The sequence below is a fragment of the Rhamphochromis sp. 'chilingali' genome (genome assembly GCF_963969265.1).
Source record: "Rhamphochromis sp. 'chilingali' genome assembly, chromosome: 10".
NCBI lineage: Eukaryota > Metazoa > Chordata > Actinopteri > Cichliformes > Cichlidae > Rhamphochromis > Rhamphochromis sp. 'chilingali'.
Genome location: NC_137937.1, coordinates 29,405,814 through 29,432,373, shown reverse-complemented (window position 1 = coordinate 29,432,373; position 26,560 = coordinate 29,405,814). Strand labels below are relative to the sequence as shown.

Below are 26,560 nucleotides of genomic sequence, written 5' to 3'. Positions count from 1 at the left end.
TAGATCAGGGCACAACGGCAGTCCATGTGTCTCAATCAGCCACCATTCAGTAGGACAGGGAGATCATTCCTTGCCACACGCTGCATTCAGTTGTAGTGTATGCCTGGACACAGAAGCTGCACATAATATACAATCAGGAGTACCTGAGACGCGTGTACGCGATCATGCACACAAGGGCGCAATGGTAAAATACTTGGGACAATACTGTGCATTGTCAGAATATCCACATGCACATATGCAACAGTAAGTTGATCTGCCGATGGCCATGTTACTTTTCACTGTTCTGCTCTGCTCTGCTCGCAGACAGTGATCTATTAGGAGGCGCATAATGCCTCCAACACCACCCTCTGAGCTTTAAAAGAAGAATTACAGGACATAAAGGAGGGAGCGATGGAGAGAGCAGAGAAGGAAGAAAGAGAGAAAGCGGGGAGCAAAAAGAGGACTGTGAGGAAGGAGGAGGGAGGAGTAATAGGGGGAACAGATAAGAGCAAAGAATGGGCGGAGGCTGTGGACAGACAGGTTGATTTATTAGACCTTCTAGTTAACGGGCCCTCTACACGAACACATCTTGTACAGACATCAGCACACACACACGCACAGACCTGCAGCATTTAGTGGGAGTGATGAGTCGGGAGAGGCTGGTAATGCTGCTCAATGATGCGGGTGCCGTTTAGTTCAGACCGAGCGAGCCCGTCTCGCCAACCGTGCAGGCTCCCAATATGTGCCGGCAGGTGGACAAAGAGAGAGACAGAGGGAGAAAGAGATGAGAGAGAAAGCGCCAAGGCCTTAAATTGGGTCAATATGCCTGGTTCATAAACAGAGCAGAACCCTCAATGCAGCACGGCATGCTGAGGGGCAAAATTAGCACCCACATGCGAGCTGGAGAGACTTCTGGATGCACGCAAACATGCACACATACATATGCAAACAGAGACAGATGCTCAAGAATGTGCAATAACGCGATTTATTAGGTTATATACACGAGTGCATATAAATGGAGAAATACATATACCAATAGGAACAATAATAGTCTTGACATGATAAAAAACTATCAGGAAGGGGATATGAAATACACCGCGCTCCCTGCAATAAGATTACAGGCTATCAGCCCTCAGTAGATTTGCCAGCGGGAGTCCCCAGTATAATAAAATCAGATTAAAGGACAATCATATTTATTTCTAGTATATACAATATATCAAGGCTGCTCAGCAGCTCTTATTGTGATAGGTTGTGAAAAGGCGAGCCTCTGTGTACTCTCCTTCTTCTAAGTTGACATTAGGCTGTGTTTAATGAGCTTCAGGTGTCAAGGAGTCGCGAATGTAACAGGAATTGTTGGCAAGGCTTATTGATTTATTGTTTTTCAAAGAAGTTTTTGTACTTTTGTTATTGCCTGGCTGTCACTGGTAATGTCATTTCAGAATCATTGCAGGTGAATAAAAGTTGAGGGACTGTGTGTAAATGTGAGCGTCTGCACCAGGATAAATTATTAGAAAATAAGATGACTTGGAGAGGTTAATATGACTTCTGACAAATAAATCTCCTACTCTGGGAATAAAAAGAGGTATGTGAACATATGCAAGGGTTTTAATTTATGGGGATTTAAAACAGTAGAAGATAAATGATAAATTGAACTTGGAAACAACAAGTCTTGAGTTTTGATTCTTCACTGCTGCCACGTCTGCTGACACCAATACACACGGTGCGACTGAGAAGAATATCAAATCACACCATAAAATTACTTGAATAGAAAAAATAAAAATAAATTGCTTCACCGGAAAATTTCTTTTGGGTGAGACGTAGATGGCAAGATTTGTATGGCTAGTGTGTGGAAGTAAGAATCTTGTGTGGATACTTCCACAAAAGGGATTTAATTAGGAATCCTATATGATTCCACTGCTTGTATAAATGTTACTGATTAAAATAGTTTTTGTCCAGATGTCCTTTCTCATTAATTACAACCACACAAGGCTACCAAACCAAAGATCCATCCATCCATCCTTTTTCTTCCACTTATCCGGGGCCGGGTCGCGGGGGCAGCAGCCCAAGCAGAGAAGCCCAGACCTCCCTCTCCCCAGCCACCTCCTCCAGCTTGTCTGGGGGAACACCAAGGCGTTCCCAGGCCAGCCAAGAGATATAATCTCTCCAGCGTGTCCTGGGTCTGCCCTGGGGCCTCCTCCCAGTGGGACATGCCCGGAAAACCTCACCCAGGAGGCATCCTCGTCAGATACCCAAACCACCTCAACTGGCTCCTTTCGGCCCTTAGTCCATGGGGCCCGGCCGGGTACAGCCTGAAAAAGGGACATGGGCCCACCTTCCTGCAGGCCCACCACTCGCAAGAGGTACCGTAGGGGTCGGGTGCAATGTGAGCCGGGCGGCGGCCAGGAGTTGAGGTCCTGGCGGACCGATCCCCGGCTACCAAGACCAAACCAAAGAACACTACAAAACTACTACAAAACAAAGGGCAGACCTTTACAAACCCAACATTTATCATTATGCATGCTGTACAAAAATGTGCTACAGGAAAGCCAATAAACAATGATTGCATCATCTTCCTTTTTTTCTAAATAAACCCTGAAATACTGTCAACATATCAATACAGCAGTCAACAAATGTGCATGAGTATGAGTGCCAATCCCAGCTGGACTCTAATGAACTTATTTTCTTACTCCTGTTATTCTTGTGAAGGTAGATGTTTTCCTGTTTGAGAAAACAGCTCCTCAAAGCTACTTCACTCTGCATCCTCAGTATCAGATGGGCAAAGCTGCTACAAAGAGGCAGCCATTTCCCTTCAGAAGTTGAGAATGAATAAAATACTGCAAAAGAAGGTAGTTACGGAAATAGCAACTACTGGCCTTTTCCTACTAGTTTATAGTGTTAGTTCATCCATATCTGCACTGCAGGGTTTGCACTTAATTTCCGTCAGTGGACACCTTTCACTGATACCTCATTTTAGACCTGGGAGCTTTTTTCTCTTCATACTTTTGCTACCGCTGAGTACAGGAGGCCCCGTGTATCTGCCCCCAGCCTGCTTCGTGCTTATGCAACCAGCTGTTTGTTTTGCTCATCCTGTCCAGGGAAAGCAACTGTCTAAACAACACTTGGATGATTGGATCAGAGAGCTTATTATCAGAGCCTGATAACACAAAAAAGGTTAAAATCCCAACTAGAATTGATTGATTTGACCAAAAAGATTATCACGTTTTTTGCAGTACTTAATAGGGTTTTATTTTATTAACGTCACGGCTAATCAATAGTCATCCAGTTAAAATAAATAAGATACTTCAATTAAGTAAGACGACAAGCTGCATCACTCTATGTATATTATATGGTGCTACAGTAGTGCTTTTATTTATTTTTTTAAGAAGAAGATGGAGGTGGGGGGTTGTAGTAATCTTAAAAAATATGAGCTCTATTCAGGGTTGCAACACTTATAAAGCACCTTTTTTTTCGCTTGGGTAATTTGCGGCTGTCCCTAATCACTCTAAAATAACCCCCTCAAATGTAGAACTAAGCGGTGGGCGGCTCAGACTTTTCAGTGGACCACTCGCCCACACGACTAGATGTCCCTTCCCTCTGCCTAAATGCCACACAATTATGAGTGACTCCAGGTTTGGCAGGCCAAGATAGTTGGGGGCTGTTGAGGAGCGAGATTGCATGCGTGAGTGCATAAGCGTGTGTGTGTGTTTGTGCGTGTGTACATTGTGTGAACAGAGAAGTCATCTTATTTACCCACCTTGGTGTTAGGGGTGGCCATCGCCCGCCCAGCTAAATGCCATGCAAATGCTGCTGCTGCCGTCAAGCTGCCAATCACGCCGGTGTTGGCATTCACGGCATGCCGCCGGAGCATTTACAGCGTCTGTGATCTTTACTAAATGAGAAATAACCCTAGCCTGTCCAAGCTGGCCACGACGTTTAAACAACGCTATCCCCAAATTCCCATTGGAAAAGGCTGTGAAGTGAAGACATCATATTGTGTCAGAGGAATGATAAAGAAAACAAAGATGGTCGAGGGGGGTGGGTAGATGTGTAGGCGGTGAGGAAGGTGTCTTACTCCCATAGTACAGCCTCATTATGATGATGTGATTTGCTGGAATGGCAGCAGTGGCTCTCGTCACTAATACCAGCTCCCCTGAGCCACGAAACAGCGCTTTATTAAACTTTATGAAAGGCTTAGCTGCCCAATTTATGAGCCTGCCTGCTGAGGACATGAGCGTGCAGAGACAGAGGAAACACTGCAGCACTACGACAGATGAGATTACACGGAACAAAAAGTTTTACCCCTGACAGTAGCCTACTTTTTCCTCTCGCTTTATTCAGAAATGTAAACACAACACACAATGCTAGACTGTTCTTACAATAAGTGAAGGATCAGCTCTCAACTAAAATACAGCCCTACCATTACACATTTATAAAAAATATGCAAAGTGAAGCTCTAATAAAAAAAGCATTTCATTCAAGTATATTAAAAAACAGAAAAGTGGTTGTTAATGCGTTATCTGTTAGAGTGCTTTAGCAATACTATTTAAAGTTAAAAAAAAATCTTTACATAGAAAATGTTTGCAGATTTTTTTTGTAAAACAGGTTGCAAACTGCTGTAATTACTCTACATAATATTAAGAAAGTATAAGCACATAATCCTGGATCTACTACATCAAATGTTAGTATGCAGGGAGGCAAATGTTGATTGATGTTAATAGTTGACGTCACTCATTCGCTTCAAATTTGCATCCAATTAGACAGCAAACATGTTTAAATTAAATACATGATTGGTCTTATTTTCTTAAAGTTGCGTGGCAACTGCTCCCTAAATTTTGAAAATCTTGAAAATTCACAGTGCACCTTGAAGTGAATTATTGGATAATGATTATTTATGTATTTTATTTATGTACATATTATATATGCTGGTTCAATCAAAAAAGATTCACAACCGTCTCTTGAAAAGGTAAAATTTGATCTCCATTCCTTTTAAGTTTGAAGCTTCACTGCAAACCTTGCTACATATGGATTGCTCCCTGGAAACACTATTCTGGCAGTGTACTACATCTCCACTGTGTTAAAATAGCAATGTAAGATTTAGTATGCTTTCATAACATTTTTTTCCTTAGTTTTCATTAATAGGAAACTAAAGTCCATGGTTTACAATTATTTTTTAAGTCCACGGTAACAGGTTAAAATTAGCCTTTCAGTTATTGTTAACTGTAGCAGACATTACCTTATCTTTTAAGTTGTTCCAGAGAGCATCAGGTGACAGGTCAGTACTGCCTAGCAGGGATAGTGACAGCTTGTCCTCAGAGAAGAAAGTTTCCATTTTCTTTAAAGAAAAATATCCATTTTGTTGCATGTGGGAGACATAATTTATATAGTAATTACCCAGTATAGCTCCACATTTATTAAATATAGTTAATGCAGGTGTATCATAAACTGTTTCATGTACATCTAGAAATGTTGTATTTTGTATTTGTCATCTCTTGTCATATAGAAGGAGCTCCTATCAAGGCACTGCTCAAAGATGTTGTTTATTGCGTACGTAGCAAATAGGCAGGTGTAGCACAAATCATGATGGCGCCATTCCCACACAGCCATGCTCTGATATAATTTAAGATTTTAAGGCATATGTTTTGTGTGTAATTTTAATCCTTAGTAAGTTTTCTAGGTAACACAATGATCATAATACATGAAAGTTCTCTGGGTTTAATTACATGTTAATATCTTGAAATTAAATTCATACTATGCTTTTATAAGTTGCTGTAGGTGCAGAAATGCTACTTGGGTCATTTCCCTAGGTAGCTGGTTGCTAGGTAACGTGATGACATAATAAGATCTGATATAGGTAGGAACCTTCAGGAGCTTAAGACCAGTTTTAGTTGCCCAACTTCTGATCCTGAAAGAGGAGTTCACAAACAAAGATTTTGTGCATTATAGTTAGATATTTTAATATAATGGGTTTTCTGTGTTAGCACTGTGTTTTATTAGGTGGGATTGCAGTTTATTCTGTTTATATTGCTAATGGTGTTTGTCGATGCCAATTTCCTTGAGAACAGAATTAAATAAGTAGGACTGCAGTGTGGTACATAATATTGCACATATAACTGAGATTTATTTGTGTTCATTTTTTTATTGTTGAAGAAACACACATCAAGAGACAACACTACTACTGTCTGGAAGTATTACGGTTACATCGAGTGCAGAGTTTAAAACGAAGTTCACTGATGACGAAACCACCTGGTGCCGTAGGGTGATCACATTATCTGACCACAACTTTAGTCACAGCCAAGTACACATCACTTAAGTTGATTTATTACAGGTGATATTTAGATGGAATTTCATTTTGAGGAAAAGGACATGGGGAGCCAAATCTAGCAAATATTGCAGGTGATGAATGATAATGTGCTTGCACATAATGGTACAGGCCACAGTTCAGGTCATTTGCACCTAAATGTTTTTCCTCAGCACTTTATAGTTAAAGTTGAAATTGACAATACTACCCTCGGAGACCGGTGCCTGCTCAGTGTCAGTAAAACATAGAACCAATGCACCTTCGTTAGACTGCCGTATGGTCTCCAGTTCATGTGTTGTCACCAGTAATAATAATAATCATGTAAATATGAAGATTAGGTTAATTTTCAGAATACATACCACACTATATGTGTTGAACAGACTAATAGTTTATCATGTTGATGATTAATTTGAGTATCCATTCTTTTACTCTACACCGTGGTTGCACAGATTACCCACAGCAGTCATGATTATACACAGAAATAGTGCTCACAGAGCTTTGTGCACCTTGTCCAATCCACTCCTCATGGCAAAAAAAGGCCTCATTAACTCTTCTGTCTTTGCTGACATTCTGTTATCACACACTGACAGGCACACACAGACAAACACATGCATTAAATATTCACTAAACTGTTTATATTGGCAGAGACGCAGCCGGGGACACACAGTATACACACACAGGTACACACGAACACAGATCCCCAGGCAGCAATTAGTCGTGCCCAATAAGAGTTCCCTCCCTCATCTCACTCAGCTGTAGGTGCAAATTAAATTTGTCTTAATGCACTGTCACTGGTCTTTCATCATACGAGAACATGTCAGGGTCACACGGAGACAAAGATAGGTGCTTTCATTTACACTCACAGGCACAGTTACAGATTGTTTTTTCCTGCTGTAAGCTGTAGAATCGAGGAAAATAGCTCCGGAATTTTGATCGGTTACACATACCCCCCAAAATTGTATTCAGTTAGCCAGCTTGGAGCTTTTTTTGCAGCAGTGGTAGCACATTAAGCCTTTAAAGTTAATCCACACAATTATTTGAAGTGCACCAGTGTTTGCTGATAGCTTTAAAAATCCCAGACTGTAAAAAATTTGTGTCATAGTCTCTGAACCAATTATGGGCACTACATGTCTGGATAGAGTCGTATCTATTGCTAGCATAACTGTATACTAACACGTTGCCCGTGTAAATGTCCTTTCCTTTAGATGAATGCTAAAGAAAACCTATTCTCTGTCCTAAACACAATATTTTCTGGAAAGAGTGGAAAACTGACAGGAAGAGGTCAGGCAAATCTAAAGCCACAAAAGAAAGGAGGTTTCAGTCAGCAAGTTGGATGATGTGTAGCTTACAGGGCAACAGATTCAAGCACAGTTTAACATTGGGTGAAATAAGCAAGTATCAAGTATTTCGAATTTGTAGAGAAGGCTTCAAATAGCTGGTTTTACAGGTCAAGTGGGTGTAAGAAACCTAATGCTAAAATAGCAAAATATGAAAAACAGACTAACCTGTGCCATAAAGTACTGCCAGCTCCTTTCCTACCATGAATGGAAACCAGCAGAATAGAGGAGCTGAGAAACAAACCACTGACTTGCCTTTTAGCAGACAACCAGCTCAAAGTCCTGAGTCACAGCCGACACGATCAGCCCCATTTTCCAGCAAAACCTGCTTACAGGACCTTTCATGCTTCACTGGTTCTCATTGGCCAGACTCAACAAGGGAACAAGCTTTCAAGCCATGAGACGTGTGGAATAATGAAAAGTGTCCATTGGAGTGGATGTTTGAAGACACATTTGTGGCAAACAAAACATCTGAAAACGTGACACCAGGCCAGAGCAGAGACGTATTCTGCAGAAAATTGCTGTAGAATACCTAGACTGCTGGTAACACAGATAACACAGCTAGCGAAACTTGAAAACATCCAATGCAAACTTGAAATAGAGAATACTCACCTTCAAAGTAAGCTATGTGCCTCACCACTGCAACTAACATGCTTTAAAAAGGGCTAAATGTATGCGTTTTCAGTTTGCATTGCACTTTTCACAGTTTCACTAGTGCTTGCCAAGCGTTTGCAGAGAAGTGTTTTTCACTTGGAACTCATCCACTGTATCAAATGGTAACTATTTAATGAGGATGACATTTTAGCAAAAAGGTTAAAGTCACAGGAAACTAAATCTTATTAGAGCATCAGGTGCTAGTGAGGCCAAAAAAACTCCTCTGAGGACACGAGATGTAACACTGAGGACTCTTTCACTAAAGAGTCCTCAGTGTCTGGGAACCGCCGGACACTGAAGTTAATGTTTGCTTTCTGCAGATAAATGCGGTAAGATCACAGATGGACATGAGGTCGTAGTCAGAGCCAGACTTCCAGAGAGGAAGTCTCTTTCAAGCTTCTTTACATTTTAAATTTGTGTATTTTTTTGTTTTGTTTTGGGGTTTTTATTTAACCTTTATTAGATGGACACAAAGCAGCTGTACAGATTAACTTAAAATGAAAGTCTAGCTTAAAAATGGGTATAGTCTGACCTATTGAGTATTGGAGAAAGTGGACCAGTGGGCCCATTCTTTTAATTTGTAATGTATTTGTAATTCACCATATGAGCTACCTTTACATATTTTATAATGACACAATATGTTCAGGGGTTTGGTTTTCATTGGTCTCTATTTGCACAATGTTATCACTTTGAGTTAACTTATGGTTAAAGAATTTATGGAAACCCGATTACCTTAGGTGTGCAGTCAAAGGGCAAGAGGTGAGGTACAGCTTGGAGAGATCACCATCTATCCTCAAACAGCTATTTGTTCATGTAAACTGGTTTTTGTTGTTTCAGCAGAAAGGTTTGGATTACAGTAAAGGAATAGGAAAAATGTATTAATTTAGAATAATCAGAATTTAATACATTCATAACCTGATTTCATGCATTACTATAACTTAATTTATCACAGTAATGTGGCTTCCACATATAGCGAGTGACTCAGCACAAGCCAAATGTGCATTGAGGCCATGCCATGATTTTGAATGAGTTAAGCACTTGCACCTAGGTGGTTCAGATTGGATGAATGGCAAAATGACAATGTAACACTCAAATGAATGGCACTCTGCTGGTAATGAATGACAAGGCTAATTGCAGGAACGGCTTGTTGCTCTTTGGTTTAGATAAATACTCCGACAAGTGAAGTGCTTTAATTATCCCCAGTGTGTTTGTGCCTGAGCGCCGTCGCCACTGCTTCACTGGAGATGCCTGCCGAATGAGACAAGCTAATTAAGAGTGATTTCCCCGCTCCCCACTCATTAATAACACAACAGCAATTAAGAGGAGCTAGCGGAACATGGCGCATTTGGTGCTAACAAGATTAGCCTTGTGGAGCAATGAGTTTACGAGGGAGACAGACATACACACACACATACACAGGCAAAGAAAATGAACGCTGGGAAGGAGATTCAGCTGAGACAGAAATATATTAGATGGTGTTGGAGGGAAGAAGAGATGGTGTGGATATGAGGATCTGAAAAGAAAGTGAAGAGAAATAAGACTACGATTAGGCAAGAGTAGGAAGGCAGAGACATGAAAAACAACAAAGGATTCTAAATAAAGAATGGACTAAAAGAAAAAGAAACTAAATGGACTGAAGACACAATAGTTAAAGAGAAAGAAAGGGAGGTAGAGGTTCTATGATGATCACTCAAGATGAGAGACATGAGATGTTGAGGTAGGCCTTCATTTTAACGGCAGCTACCTGAAGCGTTTCATGACAGCATGTTGCGTGGTTCCGGCAATATCGCTAAATCCATTTACAGAAAAACGTATAAACATTCATCAAAGCGTTTAAAATCATATTTGTGTAGTTCCTGGTACAGTTGGTGTCTCCAAGACCTCGTTTTGTTAAAGTAACAGACACACAAATTCACAAGCTGAAAATAATAACAGCCACGCTGTCACAGCTGGTAAAAATGGTGTCCTTCAGTTTCAAGTTTTTTTTTTTCTTTTTTAGTTTCCTTCATTTTCCTTTTCATTACCAGCGTGGCCTTTAAATTAACTGTTGCATAAAGGACATTCAGCTTTATGGGCTCACTAAATAATAACAGGCAGGGAAGAGACGTGCAGTTCTGGTCATGTTTAATTATCAGGCATGGTTGAGGCTGTAAGAGCAAGCTTATAGAAGTAATAAATAAATACAAGATGTAAAAAAAAGTCGTCCTGCATGTATTCATCAGATAGCTTTTTTTATAGGTAAAACAATTGGCAAATGGAACTCAATCTGCCAGTGAGTCACATGGATGTTGTTATACAGTAGAATGACAGGCTTCAAGGGATTTCTTTACTACAAAAGTACAAAGGTTCATGGTCTAAAGCCTTGATTTTTCTGCTGTTCTGCTCCAAATAAACAGATCTGACCAACCAGACCACTGCACTTGGTAACCATTACCCTGTGGCTTAAAACGCACACAAATACTGATTTATAAAAATATTAAAATAGTACTATTTTACCTCAGACAAATAGCTACACATCTGCTATCTGCTCACAAAAACGATTTCTCACCTCCTTGGATGTCGTCCCAGCTCTGCCAACAAGAGTTCAAAATGTCGCATTGACATCCTGAAGTATGTATGAACGCATCCTTAATATAGCTTCAACTTCTGGACCAAACATCAGGACCAGCTCATTACCCCCCTAATCGTTTCTGTCTTTGAGGTTTGGATTGTTGTGTTTTGTAGGTTAAATTCTGAATTCCTGTGGGGTTTCTCAGAAATAAAGTTCAACCTGGTTGGGCATTATTTGCCTTAGCTGGCTGAACAAAACCTAAACGCCAGTCAAAGATAATCACAACAGTGTTTATTAGCTCTCTCCATTTAGGCGGACTTATCACTTCAGGCTGTGTGCAGTCTAACATAAAAATGGGTCATATGATTGCTAGCAGTGCAGGAATCATACCATAAAAAAGTGTAATTACTGCAATTAGCACAAGGAATGCTGGTACTTGGTGTCTAAAAGCTGTTTTAAAGAGTAGCCTGAAATCATTTAAACCAGGCTATGTTGGCTAAGTTTTAAGCCAAAAAATTCTAGCTCTGCTGCCTGTATCACCACCAGTCCCGTTACATTTCCAGTAGGCTAGATGCGGTGTACAGCGCACCTACCAGAATGGTGTCCTCATAACCACCCAAAATGTGCAGTTCAAAATGCTACCATGCAGCCAGTAGGTGGAGGATCGCTATCAACAATCGTGCTAGCTAGTTAACTAGCTAACTAGCTAAAAATGTAAACACGTGTGCAAGGCCTAGAAGTTCTTGAGACATTTCATCCAAAAACAAAAGGGATAATGGGAGTCATTCTAAAGCTGTAAGTACAATAGTTTTTGTTGTCGTAGTTCATTAAGCCACACATTGCTATGCCTTTAAAGTAACTGAAATTAAAAGAGAAAATACTATTTCCTCCTGCTAATTTATTTAGTTTGTACAGGTTTGAGGTCCAGGTTTGTTGTGCAGCATTAAAATAAATTTGAAATGAAAATCCTTTCTTTCTGTGGCATCTGAGTGGTGGCAGATGTCCCATTATCATCAAAAACCTTTGCCCAATTCAACATTACAGCTGCTTTCTGAATGTTGGTCTCAAACTCTGAACTTTATCATTAAAACACAAGCGTGTTTTGTGTTGTTATCAACCTTGCAGGAGCAATTTTGCACAAACTCCTTCATTTTAAATATGCAGACAATTGTCTTTCCTGTGAATTGCACTGGTGTACGTGAGAATCGGAAAGGAAACAAGAAAACAGTATGGCCAGTGTTTGAAATATTTCATTTAACCTTTATATATCAGTGTTGTTTCTTGAACTTATCACCCTGCCAAAAAAACAACAACAACAAATAATCAAAAGCATAAATACATACATAAAATCTCTATTCTGTTCTCTTCCAGCTATCAGCTACCTGAGCAGACTTTTTCTTCTGTGTGCAGTGTTGTGGCAACATAAATTCTGGGGAGAAACGCAATCTTTAAAATTGTACTAAAGGTTCTGCACTGCACACTGAGCAGATCCAAGGAAAAGGAATAAACTTCAAGTATACATTCGAAATTCAGCGATGTTCCTCTTAAGGCAGGCAGCATATACAGTATCTATAGAAAACAGATTCTGAGTGTGTATGTGTGGGTCTGACTGTATAAAGAATGTCAGTCACAGTAACTGTTCATGCTAGAAGCATGGAGCTCTTGACATGAGACTCAATCAGCAGCACTAAAGCCTGCCTCTGCCTCCTCTGCTGCTACCACCCTACTTTTGTGTCGACTAATCTGCACTGTAGGATGTAGAAGAGCCATTTGATATTGTCTTCCCTGGTGTTTTTCATTATCACCGTCTTACTGCAGCCTGCCGGCGGCATTACCTCGACATTAGTGGGCTTGACAGGACGAGAATCACCACACAATCCTGTCACAACCTCCCATCTCTGCTATAACCCTACTGGCATTTCAAAGCCCCTCTACCTCTTCTTATCTCTCACTTGCTTTTTTCAGCTTTCAGGTGGATCTGCAGCAGGGTCATGGACAATATTTTTAGGAAAATTACTGAGAGGTTTGGTATTTTGTCAGAATCTTTGTGGCATCTTGGCAGAAGGCAGAGTATAAAGAACTGTCACCTGATAAAGACAAAAGAGCAGAATCTTCACTGGAAAGACGATATTGTATAATGCTATGTTCTAGCTCAAACATCTCTTTTCAGATATAGTTTTACAGAGATATAGAAATGAGCTTAATTTAGCAACATGTAATACATTCTGGTTTTCGTAAAGTATGACTGAAGTAGTGTTATAGTAGTAGTATATATTTATGTATTCCTGTGGAAAGAAAATCAAATTAACATAGCTCATTTTAAACACTCTACACTTGCAATCCTAGAGTCCTACACAGAATATGTTGTATGGCTCAGCTTTTTAAACTAGTGATCCTGAGCTGAGATAGATAGATAGCATCAGTTTTCAGACAACTGGGGATACACTCACTGGCAACTTTATTAGGCTACATCCATATAACTGCTCATTAATGCCTAATTTGCCAGTAATTTGACAGCAACTCAGTGCACTTAGCTGAGTAAACATAGTAATATTGGCCTGCTAAAGTTCAAGGCCTTTATCAGAATTTGGCATAAAGGTGATTTACATTATATTACTTAAAGCTGTCCAGACACTTTTTTTCCAAATTCCTTAGACTACGATGACCTGGATGACTGAAAGCCTTCACAGACATAAATTATATTACATTATACTGATTGTTGTTTGTGTCAGGTGGGCTGGTCTAAATATTTCAGAAGCTGTTGATCTACTGGAATTTTCCCAAACAACCATATATAGGATTTACAGAGTGAACTGAAAAAGCCAAAATATCCCATGAACCGAGATGTCCTGATGATGTCAGAGGTCAGAGGAAAATGACTACACTGCTTTGAGCTTTTAGGAGGGCAACAGTAACTCTCATTGCAATCAAAGTATACAGAAGTGTAATAGCACAACATGTCAAACTTGTAAGTAGTTGGTCTACAAGCAGAAGACCACACAAGGTGCAGTTTCTGTCAGCTAAGAAAATGAGCCTATGTGAATTCCGATTGAGGCAACTGGGAAAACTCTGATACTAAAAATATCTCAACTTTTATTGTATCACTCTGACAGAACAGTAAAAAAATTGGCATAAACAACATGGAAGCATGGATCCATCCTGCTTTGCATCAATATATTACTCACCATGTCGCAAAGCTCATAAAGATCATCTCAAACTGGTTTCTTCAAGATGACACTCAGTAGTCAAATGAGGACTGTTTCCTGCACCTTGTTGAATCTAAAAAATTACCTCAGTTCAGAAGGCCAAAGGGTGTCTGGATGGGTACCTAAAAACCTGTCTTGTGAGTGTATGTCCATCACTGACTGCGTTTACAGGGGATTTCAAGGGGAAATCCTTCTCATCCCTTTTTGAATTTACATCTCGGGATTTGTTTCATTTTTTTTCCCTAAAGCTTTAGTCCCAAGTGCTTTGCAAGGTTTAAAGGTCTCTTGGATTTGCAATAAGAGACCTGTTCAGTTTTTCATTTCGGAAACATAACTCATGTTGTAGACACACAAATACAGAAAGGAAATGTCTCTCACTGATCCCTTTGCATTATTTACACTACCTTTCTTGCTTCAGGCAACGGTTGATATTATTGTACTTGAGCCCAAACAGAAATTTAAAACCCAATCACATGGACTTTCAAATATTTCACCAAACGCTTGCATTATTATAGATATTCATATTTCCTTTCCTTTCTAAGCAAATTAATATCAATTTCCAAGCAAATCAGTAATATTTTGTATTTCAACCTCTTTTCAGCATCTGTTTGATAATTATAATGTTACTGTGTCTGTTTTTTTGTTGAACTTTGGTTATTTTTTGTTTTCTCTCTTACCTTGCTTGTCTGAGTCTTTTACACTTTGTCGTCATTTCTTTCCAGCCTTTTGTGTTTGTCTGCCCTGCCCGCATTAGTTTCCCCCCGTGTTGAGTCAATTAGTTTTCTGCATTGCCTATTTATAGCCCTGCCCTTCTCATCATAGTGTGTATGCTTACCCATGTTCTTTACCAGTGTTCTTCCTTGTGCTTGTTCTTATTTTTGTGTTTTCTTGAACTTTTTTCACCTCCACTAAATCAGCTTTACGTTAAAGCTCACTTTTGTTTTTGCAGTGTGGCCTCCTGTGTCCTGCATTCTGTGCTCATTTTTTCTTAATATAGCATAAACTTGATATACAGGCAGCTATGTGATAGCTTGCCATCAAAATTACTACATATCTTGATGTTTCATTCAAATGTGTGCCTCTAAGTTTCCTTTTACAGCCATTACCTAAGTAAAATAGAAATATAATCACACAATAAATATGCTGAAAACAAAAGTAGCCTAATTAAACACTAATCCTCATCCACCAAGTGTCAGAGCTTAGATGGCCTCTGCAATTAGCAAAAGTCAATTGATCTCTAGAGAAAAACCAGGATGATACCTGTAGCTAATGACATCATTACTGTGATCTTCAAAGCAAAAATTGAAAATAACTGTAAATTATAAAAAGCTGAAAGACTTACATCGTCTTAAGCTGCAGGTGGAAATGTAAAGAATGATTTAAGGCAGTTTCCTATTATACTGACAGGGCTGACTTAAAGCAATACCTCACTCAGGTAGATAATTTTTACCTCTCAGCACACAAACCTTAGCAGCAGGTCCAACATCTCCCACCCCGGAGAGCCACAGTCAACAGCAGCATTCAGACTTTCTCCCCTGCTTTTGGTATTGATATTTGCTAACAGCCAAAATTACTTTTTGGAAAGAATCACCTGGGATGTTATATAAAATAATAACTCCTGGATCAACTTTGCCTTGTGTTTCATTACATTTCAAAATGAAAGTAAGAAAATGGCAAGTTGATTTTTTTTTCAGTGGTCACCAGGTGGACTCTGAAACACAGCTTCAGCTCTTACACTTCATCCTCCATAGCTTTCAGATACGGTTCTGTGCAAAGGTTCTAGGCACTAAAACTAAAGTAAGGATGTTTTTAAAAAAAAAATGATGTTATAAAAATATATTTTTTTGGTTTTTGAAATTGACTCTGCATTAAAAATACAAATAAGAAATAGATTTAGACTTAAGAAAAAATTATTGTTTGTTCTTAAAAAATTTGCAAGGTGCGGTATATATATAATACATAAAATATCTAAATGATCTTAATTTTACAAAAAGGAGTTTGCAGTATTGTGCACATCATAAGCAGGCTGTCTTTTGAAGTACAAAGATAAGAGTACATTATGTAATAAATGTAATTTAGAATAAAAGGAGAGAGAGTTATCCGACCTCCTGGAATATGAATTATCTTATGCATCTTACAGCAATAACTGTAAACTGTGATACACATTTATTGTGTCTAATACTGATGTACTTTTTCTTCAGGAAGCCCGGAGAACTTATTACTTTTTTTTATCCTGTCTTCCTTCTCTCTCCCCAACCGGTCGTAGCAGATGGCCCCGCCCCTCCCTGAGCCTGGTTCTGCCAGAGGTTTCTTCCTGTTAAAAGGGAGTTTTTCCTTCCCACTGTCGCCACAGTGCTTGCTCATAGGGGATCATATGATTGTTGGGTTTTTCTCTGTATGTATTATTGTAGGGTGCACCTTACAATATAAAACATCTTGAGGCAACAGTTGTTGTGATTTGGCGCTATATAAATAAAACTGATTTGAATTGAATTACTTTCAGGGTTCCAAGCACTCATGTATATATCTTTCTACGTAGCACTCTTAATTCTAATTCTTATTCTCATGTATATATCTCATGTATAGCTCATGCACATATCTTTCTACGTAGCACTTTTAATTCGTATCCCTACTTTTATTTTTTCATGTCTATTTAAGTGCTATTTATGACACTATGTTTGCACTGAAGCACCGCAGCAATTTCCTAATGTTGTAAACCTGCTCAACATTTGGCAATAAACCCCTTTCTGATTCTGATTCTGAAGTAGAGATGTATGCTTTCTTTCTTCAGCTGAGAATGCTTCACCTATGATGCTCAGTTGACCCTATGAGAGTAAACAATACCATGAACATGCATTTATGTATGCATGTGTTTGTGTCTAGACAGGAGAACAAGACTATAATCCAAATTCTTTTTCTGAGGAGATTACTTGTTTCAGTTGTCTCTATTCTTTTGTGCCACAATATCATACTAACACTATAATTTTTGTTGTGTAATATGCCAATCTTGGCTGTGTGATTACAAGATAACATATCACTAAAGACTAATAATTAAATGGGATGGGCAAAGCTTGAAAGACTCCATTCAATCATGCCTGGGTTATGCAAAATAAGTTTCTTGATGAACACTTCCACCTAGAGGATAATTGGTGCTAAAACATCTAGTTTTATTTTGTTGACGCTTATAGGGAGCAGTACACATGGGTGAGAGAACATATTAAGGAAAAAACACAGTTATTTAAAAATCTCTTCTTCCTTCCTATTTGAGATTTTTCTTCTTCTTTTTTTAGTGTTATAGAGTTTGATGGCTACGATATCCAGGGAGCATCTACGAGAACTACTCCTGAAATCTTTATCCCCTACCCTTTTGTAAGAGTTAATAGTACCAGTGGAAAGAAGGTCCAACTGTCTGCTTTAAACTTGGCCACTGAAAAATACTAGAATCTGTTTGTCTTAATGCTGAATCTGTTTAAATCAGTTTTGTTTTTATTCTTATACTGCAAATAATTTTTCTTAATGTGTTTTGTTTTTCCTCTCTTGTTTGGTGAGCTTTCACAGGGCTTATTAGGTCACAGTTGCTGTTTGCAGATTTTATGGATGGGTTAAAAAAATCAGTCATAGTACATTCTAGCTTTGCACTGTTTACACAATTCATGTTCAACTAAAAATCAAGACTGTAAACCAAGACTACATTTAAATGTATTTTTAGTTGGCCTAAGGATACATGATACAATCTATTGCTGTAATATAATTCTCATTTTCCCCATAGGTCAAAGGTCAGGGTGAAATGCACTGCAGCGCCGTCCCGATAGACGTTAGCAGGGCAAAGGCGGCAATGGTGTGGCTGTAGCTCAGGTGGCAGAGCAGGTCATCCACTAATCAGAAGGTCGGTGGTTCGATCCCAGGCTGCATCCTGGCTGCATGGCAAATATCCTTGGGCAAGATACTAACCCCGTGTTTGCCTACTGGTGGTGGTCAGAGGGCCCGGTGGCACCAGTGTCCGGCAGCCTCGCCTCTGTCAGTGCGCCCCAGGGCAGCTGTGGCTACAATGTAGCTTGCCATCGCCAGTGTGTGAATGTGTGTGTGAATGGGTGAATGACTGAATGTAGTGTGAAGCGCTTTGGGGTCCTTACGGACTAGAAAAGCGCTATACAAATGCAGGCCATTTACCAATGAACAGGCCTCTGGACACCCACATGGAGCACAGTCTCTCTGATGCTGACACAGTCCTTATACAGACCTGTTAACTCCTACATACAGAGCTGCTCTGGCTTTCAGCAGCCAGTTAGTTAGTAGTACGTGACTGTTTAACCTCACAGGCAAAAGAGTAACTCTGCTTATGGCTGCACTGCACATTGTTACTTAAGAGTAAATTGTTGCAAGGTTAAACTTTTACTGCACTGTTTGACTGAAAATGTTAAGTCTGTTGCACCAGAGCACACCTCATTTCACTGCAGGGGTGATTCACAGCTGATTCTTTCCTGGCTAATATAGCTTATGTGTGTTTATGATATCATTTTTTGTCCTTAATCTCTCACTGATGAAGTGTAAAAAGATATAGGCTGCCCCTGGTTAAAACTTTTTAGATATGCAAAAGGTTAATTTGCTTTATGTACCCAAATTTTCTGTTTCTGCTTTCTCCCCTGAACATTCATCAAACAGAAAAAACATCAGCAATGCAAAGCAGTTTAAAAAAAAGTAGCTTAAAAAAAATAAACAACAACTGCAAAATGAAAGTAATGTCAAGTTAATTTTTACTGGAATGTAAGTACAGGTTTTACAAATAACAAGATTCACCTAGAACATTTACACATATAAGTCCTGTTAGAATTACTATTTTTAATTCGTTTACTGGCTATGTTACATACATATATAACTAGCAAAGGCAGTAGCTTATTAGGAACAATGCCAGGTTGTTATAAAAGGCATGTAAAAAGGTGCAACTTTCCAACGTGGATCTCAACGAGATTAAAAGAAGAGTTACAAGTTGTTGTTTTTTTCCCTCTTTGAAAAACTGTATTAACATAATGAAACTGCCCCTCTGGGATCAGGCAGCATTCAGTAGGAGAGGCTTCATTGGTGATCTTTGAGGAACTCCTTCATGTAGTCAGCGAGTGCTTTAGTGTCCTCCAGTGTTACAGCGTTGTAAAGTGATGCGCGAATTCCTCCAACTGACCTGCAGGGTGAGAAAAAAAAAAAAAAAGTGTGTTTCGTACTCTGCCTTCTCTGTCTTTACAAAATTACAAAGCAAATCCAACATCTGTGCTCCTGGCTAAAGTTATTGTTTCCACTTCCATCCATGGGGTCTGCTTGATCCATCCTAGTAGTTATGAGGTAAGAGTCAGGCTTTACCGTGGACAGATCACCAGTCTATTACAGGGCCAATACAGAGAACCATTCAAATCATATTCACACCAACCACCAATTTTGAATTGTCAGTTAGTCCAGGTCCCAAGCACCAGCACTAACCAATGTGCCACCCTGTTTCTATAACCTTAAAAGGGAAATTAATTCTACTAGGTTGCAAAATCTACATCTAAAAATCAGATTTAATTGAGCAACACTATACACACAAAATGTTTGTCAAACGAACCTGTGTCCTTTCAGTGAGATCATTCCACGTTTGGAAGCACCATCCAGAAACTCCTTTTCCAAGGCTTCATCTCCCTCTTTCTTCCCCACACGAAATGGTACATTCATCCGGCTCCGACAGGCTGTGTCTACAGGACACCTGAGCAGGTGGACACATGTTACAGCTCGTGGCCATAAGAAGTCTGTGTGAGCTGCTGTGTTTCTGTCTCTTTACTGTGTCTTAAGACTCTCTGCAGATCCTTCCCCTAATGAAGAGTAGTGAGCTGCTGATTGGACCATGGAGCACGTGACTGCGTTCAAAAAGCCGCTCTGACAGCTGCCGGGAGAGAGAGAAGCGAGCGAGCAGTTTTTGACTGCAGACATGGACCTGGCCCTGGTTTCCAACTTTTTGGGTTACTTTGTATCTGTGTAAGCATGCTTGTGGGTAAACTCAGTGCTTATGCGTGCATAGGCTGAAGCTGAAGGGGTGAGCCGCCTTTTCTTTTGAACAGTTTTCTCCTGTTTCTGGACTAGGAAGCGAGGGATAGTATTGTCATTTGTTTGTTTTGTTTCGTTCTTAGGGTTTAGTTAGTTTCCTCTGGCAGGACTTAGTTGGTTTTGTTTATTATTTTGGCCTGGGTTGACCCTGGAGCTATGCTTCCTGACATTAAAGAAAATCACCTTTTTTTTACTCATAGCCGGTTTCGGATGTTAGGTTTGGGACCCAGGGTGGGTACTTGCTTCTCTCTCCTCAAATCTTATGTGCGTCTCTACATGCCTAGACTCGGGGCGTAACAACACAGCACACAGCTCTGGGTTGAACTCCTTATTGCACTCCTAATATGTAGGTTTGGTAGAGTTTTACTTCCTGACCCATTTGTTCATTATCATTTTGCTTTTTCCTCTGAATTCTCGTATTTAAATGCCGATGTGATACTTACACATAGAAACCATTAGAAGCATTGATGATGTCATAAATCATGGAGGACTTCTGCTTGTTGAGCATCTCCATGGCAGCACTGCCGCCATTGTTCTTTATCCACTCCAGAACCAGGCTCATGATGTAGATGCTGAACCCAGTGACGAAAAAGATTAAAGTTTGTGACAAATTGACATATTGATCATCTTCAGTCTGGAGGATAAAGATTAACTTCTTACACTAGTGAGCTTTTACCTGAAACATGGGGGTGTGTTGTACAGGGAGTTCATCTCAGCCTGGACCTTGTAGTCCAGGACAATGGGACACTCTTTCAGAGCGTGACCTAACAAGTCCTCCCGCACAATGACCACGGTTACACCGGCACAGCCCACATTCTTCTGAGCCCCAGCGAAAATGAGCCCAAACTGCAGATTGCAGGAGAGCACAATAAATACAGCCTTGCCTACAACTACGGGTCTACTTTGAGACAAAAAAAATGCCTTTGATTTGGCGAGAGGGAACTTATAAGTTCAAAAAGAAGCTAAGAACTTTTGGACATGTTCCCCACTCAAAATTCCCCGGTAGCCAATATGGCAATACAGAACTTAAATACATATTTAAGAACAGGGTCCCAGAGGCACAAGAGTTAAATATATACATTTTTCAGTCGCATTTTTCCAGCTCACCTTAGAGACGTCCACAGGTCGGGACAGGAAGTTGGAGGACATGTCGCTCACCAAGACCACCCCATTTGTTTCTGGGGTAAAGTTATATTCAACACCATGGACTGTCTCATTGGAGCAGTAGTACACGTAGGAGGCTGAGGGGTTCAGGGTCCAGCTGCTGGGGTCAGGGATTTCTACACACACAAAACCCAGCATAATAAAATCAAAACAAGACTTAACAAAGCATCTATAGCCATGCTAGCAGCACAGTGAGAGCAATCAAAAACTTAAAATAAAACTTCATGGCGATAGCATAATGTGAAGAAAGTCGTATCAGGTAAGAAGGCTCTTAGGCAAGCTTTCTTGTAATTTTTTCAAGTAGTCTTCAGGTATAGTTCTCCAGGTTTCCTGAAGGACATCCAAAACTCTTTTTTGGATGTTGGCTGCCTTTTATTTTGCTCACTTTCAAGGTGATTCCACACTGCTTCAATAATGTGTGTTTGGGAATACTGCCATGCTGAAAAATGAAAACTACCTTTCCACTGTATCCATTTCTGATGATGCTTTGGTGAACAGTGATCAGCTGAAGGGCCAGATGTATCTCTTGAACCTCGTTTCAGGTTTTTGTTTGATTTTCTGCCATTTATTGAGGTCATGACTTTCAGATACTATTTTGCTGCTGTAGATAATTTTTAGGCCTCTTACTTCTTTTCCTAGATTTTTCCAGTTTCCTCAAATTTTTTAAAGGACACACTGCACACCATACCGAGATATGCCAATATCTATATTGGTAGCGAGACATAACAATATAATAGCACTTTGGGAATCAGCTTACTGGTGCAAAAATACAATTTTACATCTGTCAAACAGTGTTATCTTTGTCTGTGAAGATTCTCACTCATCCAGGTCATCGTAGTCTAAGGAGTTCGGAAAGAAAAGCTTCTGGACTTATTTAAGTTTCCTTGAAGATGTTTCACCTCTCATCGGAGAAGCTTCTTCAGCTCTGACAGCAATTGGTGGAGAGTCCCAGATTTTAAGCCATATGGGAGTGTCCCCAAGAAGGTCATGTTATCTTTGTTTTTTCCCATAGATTCAATTAAAGAAACGGGAGAAAATGTATGTTTGCAATATGCAGATAGAGTCTAAATATAATTCAATTAAAATTGTTCTTTGTCAGCTTTTACTACTTTGTGTAGACGCAACACTGGTTAATCCCTGGAGTTACATGGCTTTTTTAAAGTTTGAATGATTAACGCCTCTAAAAATGGTCAGGTGGAGTAACTGAATTGAAAATAAGTGAAAAAGTCGCCAATTTAAAAAAAAAAACCTTTGAAAGACCTTCAGAAAGCCTGAAAAACTACTTCTCAAAACCGCTGCAAAAAATTAGAAGAAAGTCTGTTTTCCTGGCACAAAATATAAAGAAATGAAGGGTGGCTTAAGACTTTTGCACAGTACTGTAATTCAAAGCACCGTAGCGTTGATTCTAAATATTACGCCCAACCATGTGGAAATGACCACTTGCATACCAGAGTCTTTCACTGGTGCTTGGCTCTATTGTTTATTATGCAACCGCCCGGGTACACAGCCAGATTTTGTAGACTCACTGTCCTGATGCAGTCAGAATAACAATTACTGACTATTTCAGCTTATACTAGTTTTTCCTTTTTTTCCTGTTTTAATGTCATGGCAGGAAAAAATAAATAAAAGAAAAAACTTGCCAGTCTGCACACTTACTCGTGTAACTATCCAGTTTTGGGTGAACAACATTCACTTTGCCATATTTTTCCGCTTCCTTTGCTGCTTTGGCCGACCACGTGCCCGTCACCAGGTAATCGGCACACCTATCCTCCTTAAGACCAATCAGGTTGAGAGGAACACTGCTGAACTGTCCAGACCCACCACCCTGCAGGAACAGCACCTTGTAGTTGTCTGGAATATTTCTGAGAAAAAAAAATACCAGTGTGTGTTAAAGGCAATCCAGACATAATCACGTGCAGATGTAAACTTACAGGAAGTCTGATTCTTAAACCAAGCAAAGGTACAGTTTGAAAGCAAAAAGCATCTCTTTACTCAGCTGAGACACTAGTGTGGTTTAAATGTGATAGGTAAAATATGCAGCTATCTCTTGTACATCTCTGCCTCCATCGGATTGACAGCAATGTGACTGTCTAAGAATAACTTCGAAGAAAAGGTGCACAACCATCTCGTTTGACCGGTTTGCCTGTCATTAGCGCTGTTGTACAAAAGAGGAAAAAAGGGTACGAGTGTTTATGCATTAAAAGAAGTCTGACTATGATTACAACACGTTATGTACTGTCAGCTGAAACTACAAGAAAAAAAATGAACACCTTTGTTAGGAGACGTGATTATAGTGCAGCATATCTGAAGAAACACAACAGAGCAACAAAAGTTACTTACAACAGCTCTCGCAGGAGGATCTCTGTTTTGTTGATAATTTTATTGAAGTCTGATGATCGGTGACTCATCTCTAGTACAAAAAGAACATTTTGGGGGATTTTATTTCACTGTATATGACGTACACACACCTTTGATGAAAATGTGATATTTGTGATGTTTAATATTTCACAGATTCCAGAGACTGAGGAAGCAGTGATCAGCTATGAAATATCTGGACGTATGGAAATCTCTCAAGGTTTATTAATCTGGACACAGTACAGTAAACACACACTCTGTATGAAATGTCAGCTACAGGCCACAATTAACAAGAGGTCACAAAGGATCCATCTCAACAGAGTCATCCTTTACTGAAAAATCTAGAGACAATACATTAACATGTTTGTGTACTGATCTGTTTTTCTACTCACCGAGGACACTGATGCCAGTGCCGCTGTAGTTTAGGAGCTCATTCTGAGCTTGAAGCAGCACCTGCAACACATCGTGTAAGTATCTCTTCAAAACGTCTTGATGCATTCTCAATCATCCAGGAAAGTAGATCTCCAAAAGTTGATACTGTTCATCTGGACGTAGCGTTTTGTGGGAGAAACGTTTCGTCACTCATCCAAATGACTTCTTCATTCTCCCCAAACTTCCCCAAACAGTACATTTGCATAATGACTGAAACCAGCCCACTGAGGAACAATGGGCTGGGAGGTCAGTTCCTTAATCTTAGTATAATCTTAGTAAGATCTTAGTAAGATCTTAGTATAAATCTTATAAAGCATAATCTTTATAAGATTTGGGGAAACCTGCAGTCAGCTAAGACTGAAGAAGTCGCTTGGATGAGTGACGAAACGTTTCTCCCACAAAACGCTACGTCCAAATGAACAGAATCAACTTTTGGATATCTCTTCAGAAACTATGATGGTAGCTGAACACGTTTTTTTTTTTCATTGCACTAAAAATAAAGTTTGGACTGCAACAAGAAAACAGCTGTTAATGAAACCACATAGATGTTTTTGGTCTTTGTTACTAACCAACATGTTGGTTTGTAAATTAAAATTAAAAATGTGTTGCACCTCTGATCACTATCTTATAAATAGGACTGCTATTAATAACTAATGAATACACATTTTAGCTCCACAAATCTTATTTGACCTAAAAAATAAAAATCATACAATGACCAACTGATGCTCCTAAACGTAAACTTTGCTATCACATTAAGGTTTTTCTAGTCTAGAAAAAGGGCTTTTAGTAAATGACTAATGCAGAGTCACTGCTAAGAGAAGTTTGTACATGTGTTTTGTATATATGCTGTTTCTGGCCATTTGATAAACTCCAGTGTTTTTAAGCATGAGTAAATTAAACCACATTTTGAAAAAATGTTGGAAAGCCAAAATCTTGGTGGGCTGCAAAATAGCAAAAAACAAACTTGCCTAAGCACTAAAACAGTCGATAATCAGCATTGCGACTGTACACCGGTGAGTTTACTTGTCAGTCTCTTTCCGTTTCACAATTTTTTATTTTGTTTTGACCATTTAAACGCCTCATGACTAAATCCTTACAGTTCATTGGGTTTATTGGGCTCTACAAAACCCCGCAGGCAGCAGTACAAACCACTCAGAGTACATTAAGTCTGCAGTCAACCAAAAAGACCTCGCGGGAGGCGTCAGTGTTATCTGGGAGCTGTGATTTGTTCTCATCTAAGCGTGTTTCTTCTGCCATCTAGAGGTTCTCTCTGCCGCTGCCAGTGAACCACAAAGGAGCAGGTTTCCACATGAATGAATGAGGCTGATGCAACTCAACACACTGTTGACAAATGCCAAGCTGACAATGGCATTAAACCAAAGTCCTTTTCATCATACAGTGTCTCTCTTTACGAAAATGAAAGGAAAATTAGGCCATCGCGTCCGCGACCCGCCTGCGGTTAAACAAATTATAAAGTGGCAATTTGCTTTAAAGCAGTTTGCAATTAGCTCGCTTTTTTTCTGCACATTATTAACGTTACACAAGCAAGAGAGGGATACCAACTTACAGAGGGGGGAAGTTTTGCAGGTCCGGCTCCAAAGTTGATGGTTTGTTTGTGTTCCATGGTGTAAAGCGAGCTCGAAACTCCGGCTGGTGGATGCTGTCCCTGCCTGCTGTCTCTACCAGATTCAGCGCTGTGAAAGCCTCAGCTTCGGCCGTGTCTTTGCTCTCCTCCTCGAGCACTGGTTGGCTTGGATGCCAGTTATGTATATAGCATGTTGCGTTTGGGAACGCCACGTAAATTTGTAGCCTCAATTGACAAAATAGAGTCATGCGATCTAGGTTACAATGCATAGTTGACCAAGTAAGGGAGTATTAATGCATGATGCATCCTCAAATCCTCAAAAAGTTGATTCTGATCATATGGACGCAGCGTTTTTGGAAAACGTTAACTCCAGTAATTACTGATTATAATTATTTTTTAGTAGTTATTGTCAATCGTTCAAACAGGCGGATTAACCTTTTAGGCTGTCCGAGTGGATAAGCTCCAATTCAAATATTAAACAATTATTTTATATATAAAAAAAACCTCTGTGGCTCCTGTTTTAAATTGAAAGCATAATTAAACATTGTTCTCAAAGCACCTTGTACTCAAATGTTCCCCTAAGTCAATATTAGAGTAAGAGTACTCTGGGTTAGTGTTATTATATTTAAACTATTGTGAAATAACTACTGTGAAATTTTCCCAGACTGTTTTCCCTTTGATCTTAAGTACCGTAACAACTTGATTTTAAAAGATTTACAACATTGTAAAATATTTAACTTAAATTATTTATTAAATTAGATCATGCAGAAACTTCTTAACTGAGATCAAATTATTTTTTTCCTCATTTCAATTATTTCACATATATAATAAACTATACATTGATCTTACACTTGCCTTTTTTTTTTTTGACCAGTTCACGCCAACGAAGTTACTTACTTACTTGGCAGCACTTGAAGGCACCACCAGGAC

The 26,560-nt window shown here is 39.5% G+C and overlaps 1 protein-coding gene across 1 annotated transcript; it reads right to left on the bottom strand.

The window, feature by feature from the left end:
• Positions 1-18,762: 18,762 nt before the first annotated feature.
• psat1 (phosphoserine aminotransferase 1) lies at positions 18,763-25,794 on the bottom strand. The gene is made up of 9 exons (XM_080893302.1): positions 25,613-25,794; positions 24,006-24,066; positions 23,599-23,668; positions 22,915-23,120; positions 21,202-21,374; positions 20,771-20,940; positions 20,538-20,666; positions 19,619-19,756; positions 18,763-19,201 (listed from the first exon to the last, which is right to left on the bottom strand). The coding sequence occupies exons 1-9, from the start codon at positions 25,667-25,669 to the stop codon at positions 19,099-19,101; spliced, it is 1,107 nt and encodes a 368-aa protein (XP_080749428.1). The 5' UTR covers positions 25,670-25,794; the 3' UTR covers positions 18,763-19,098.
• Between the last annotated feature and the right edge of the window lie 766 nt (positions 25,795-26,560).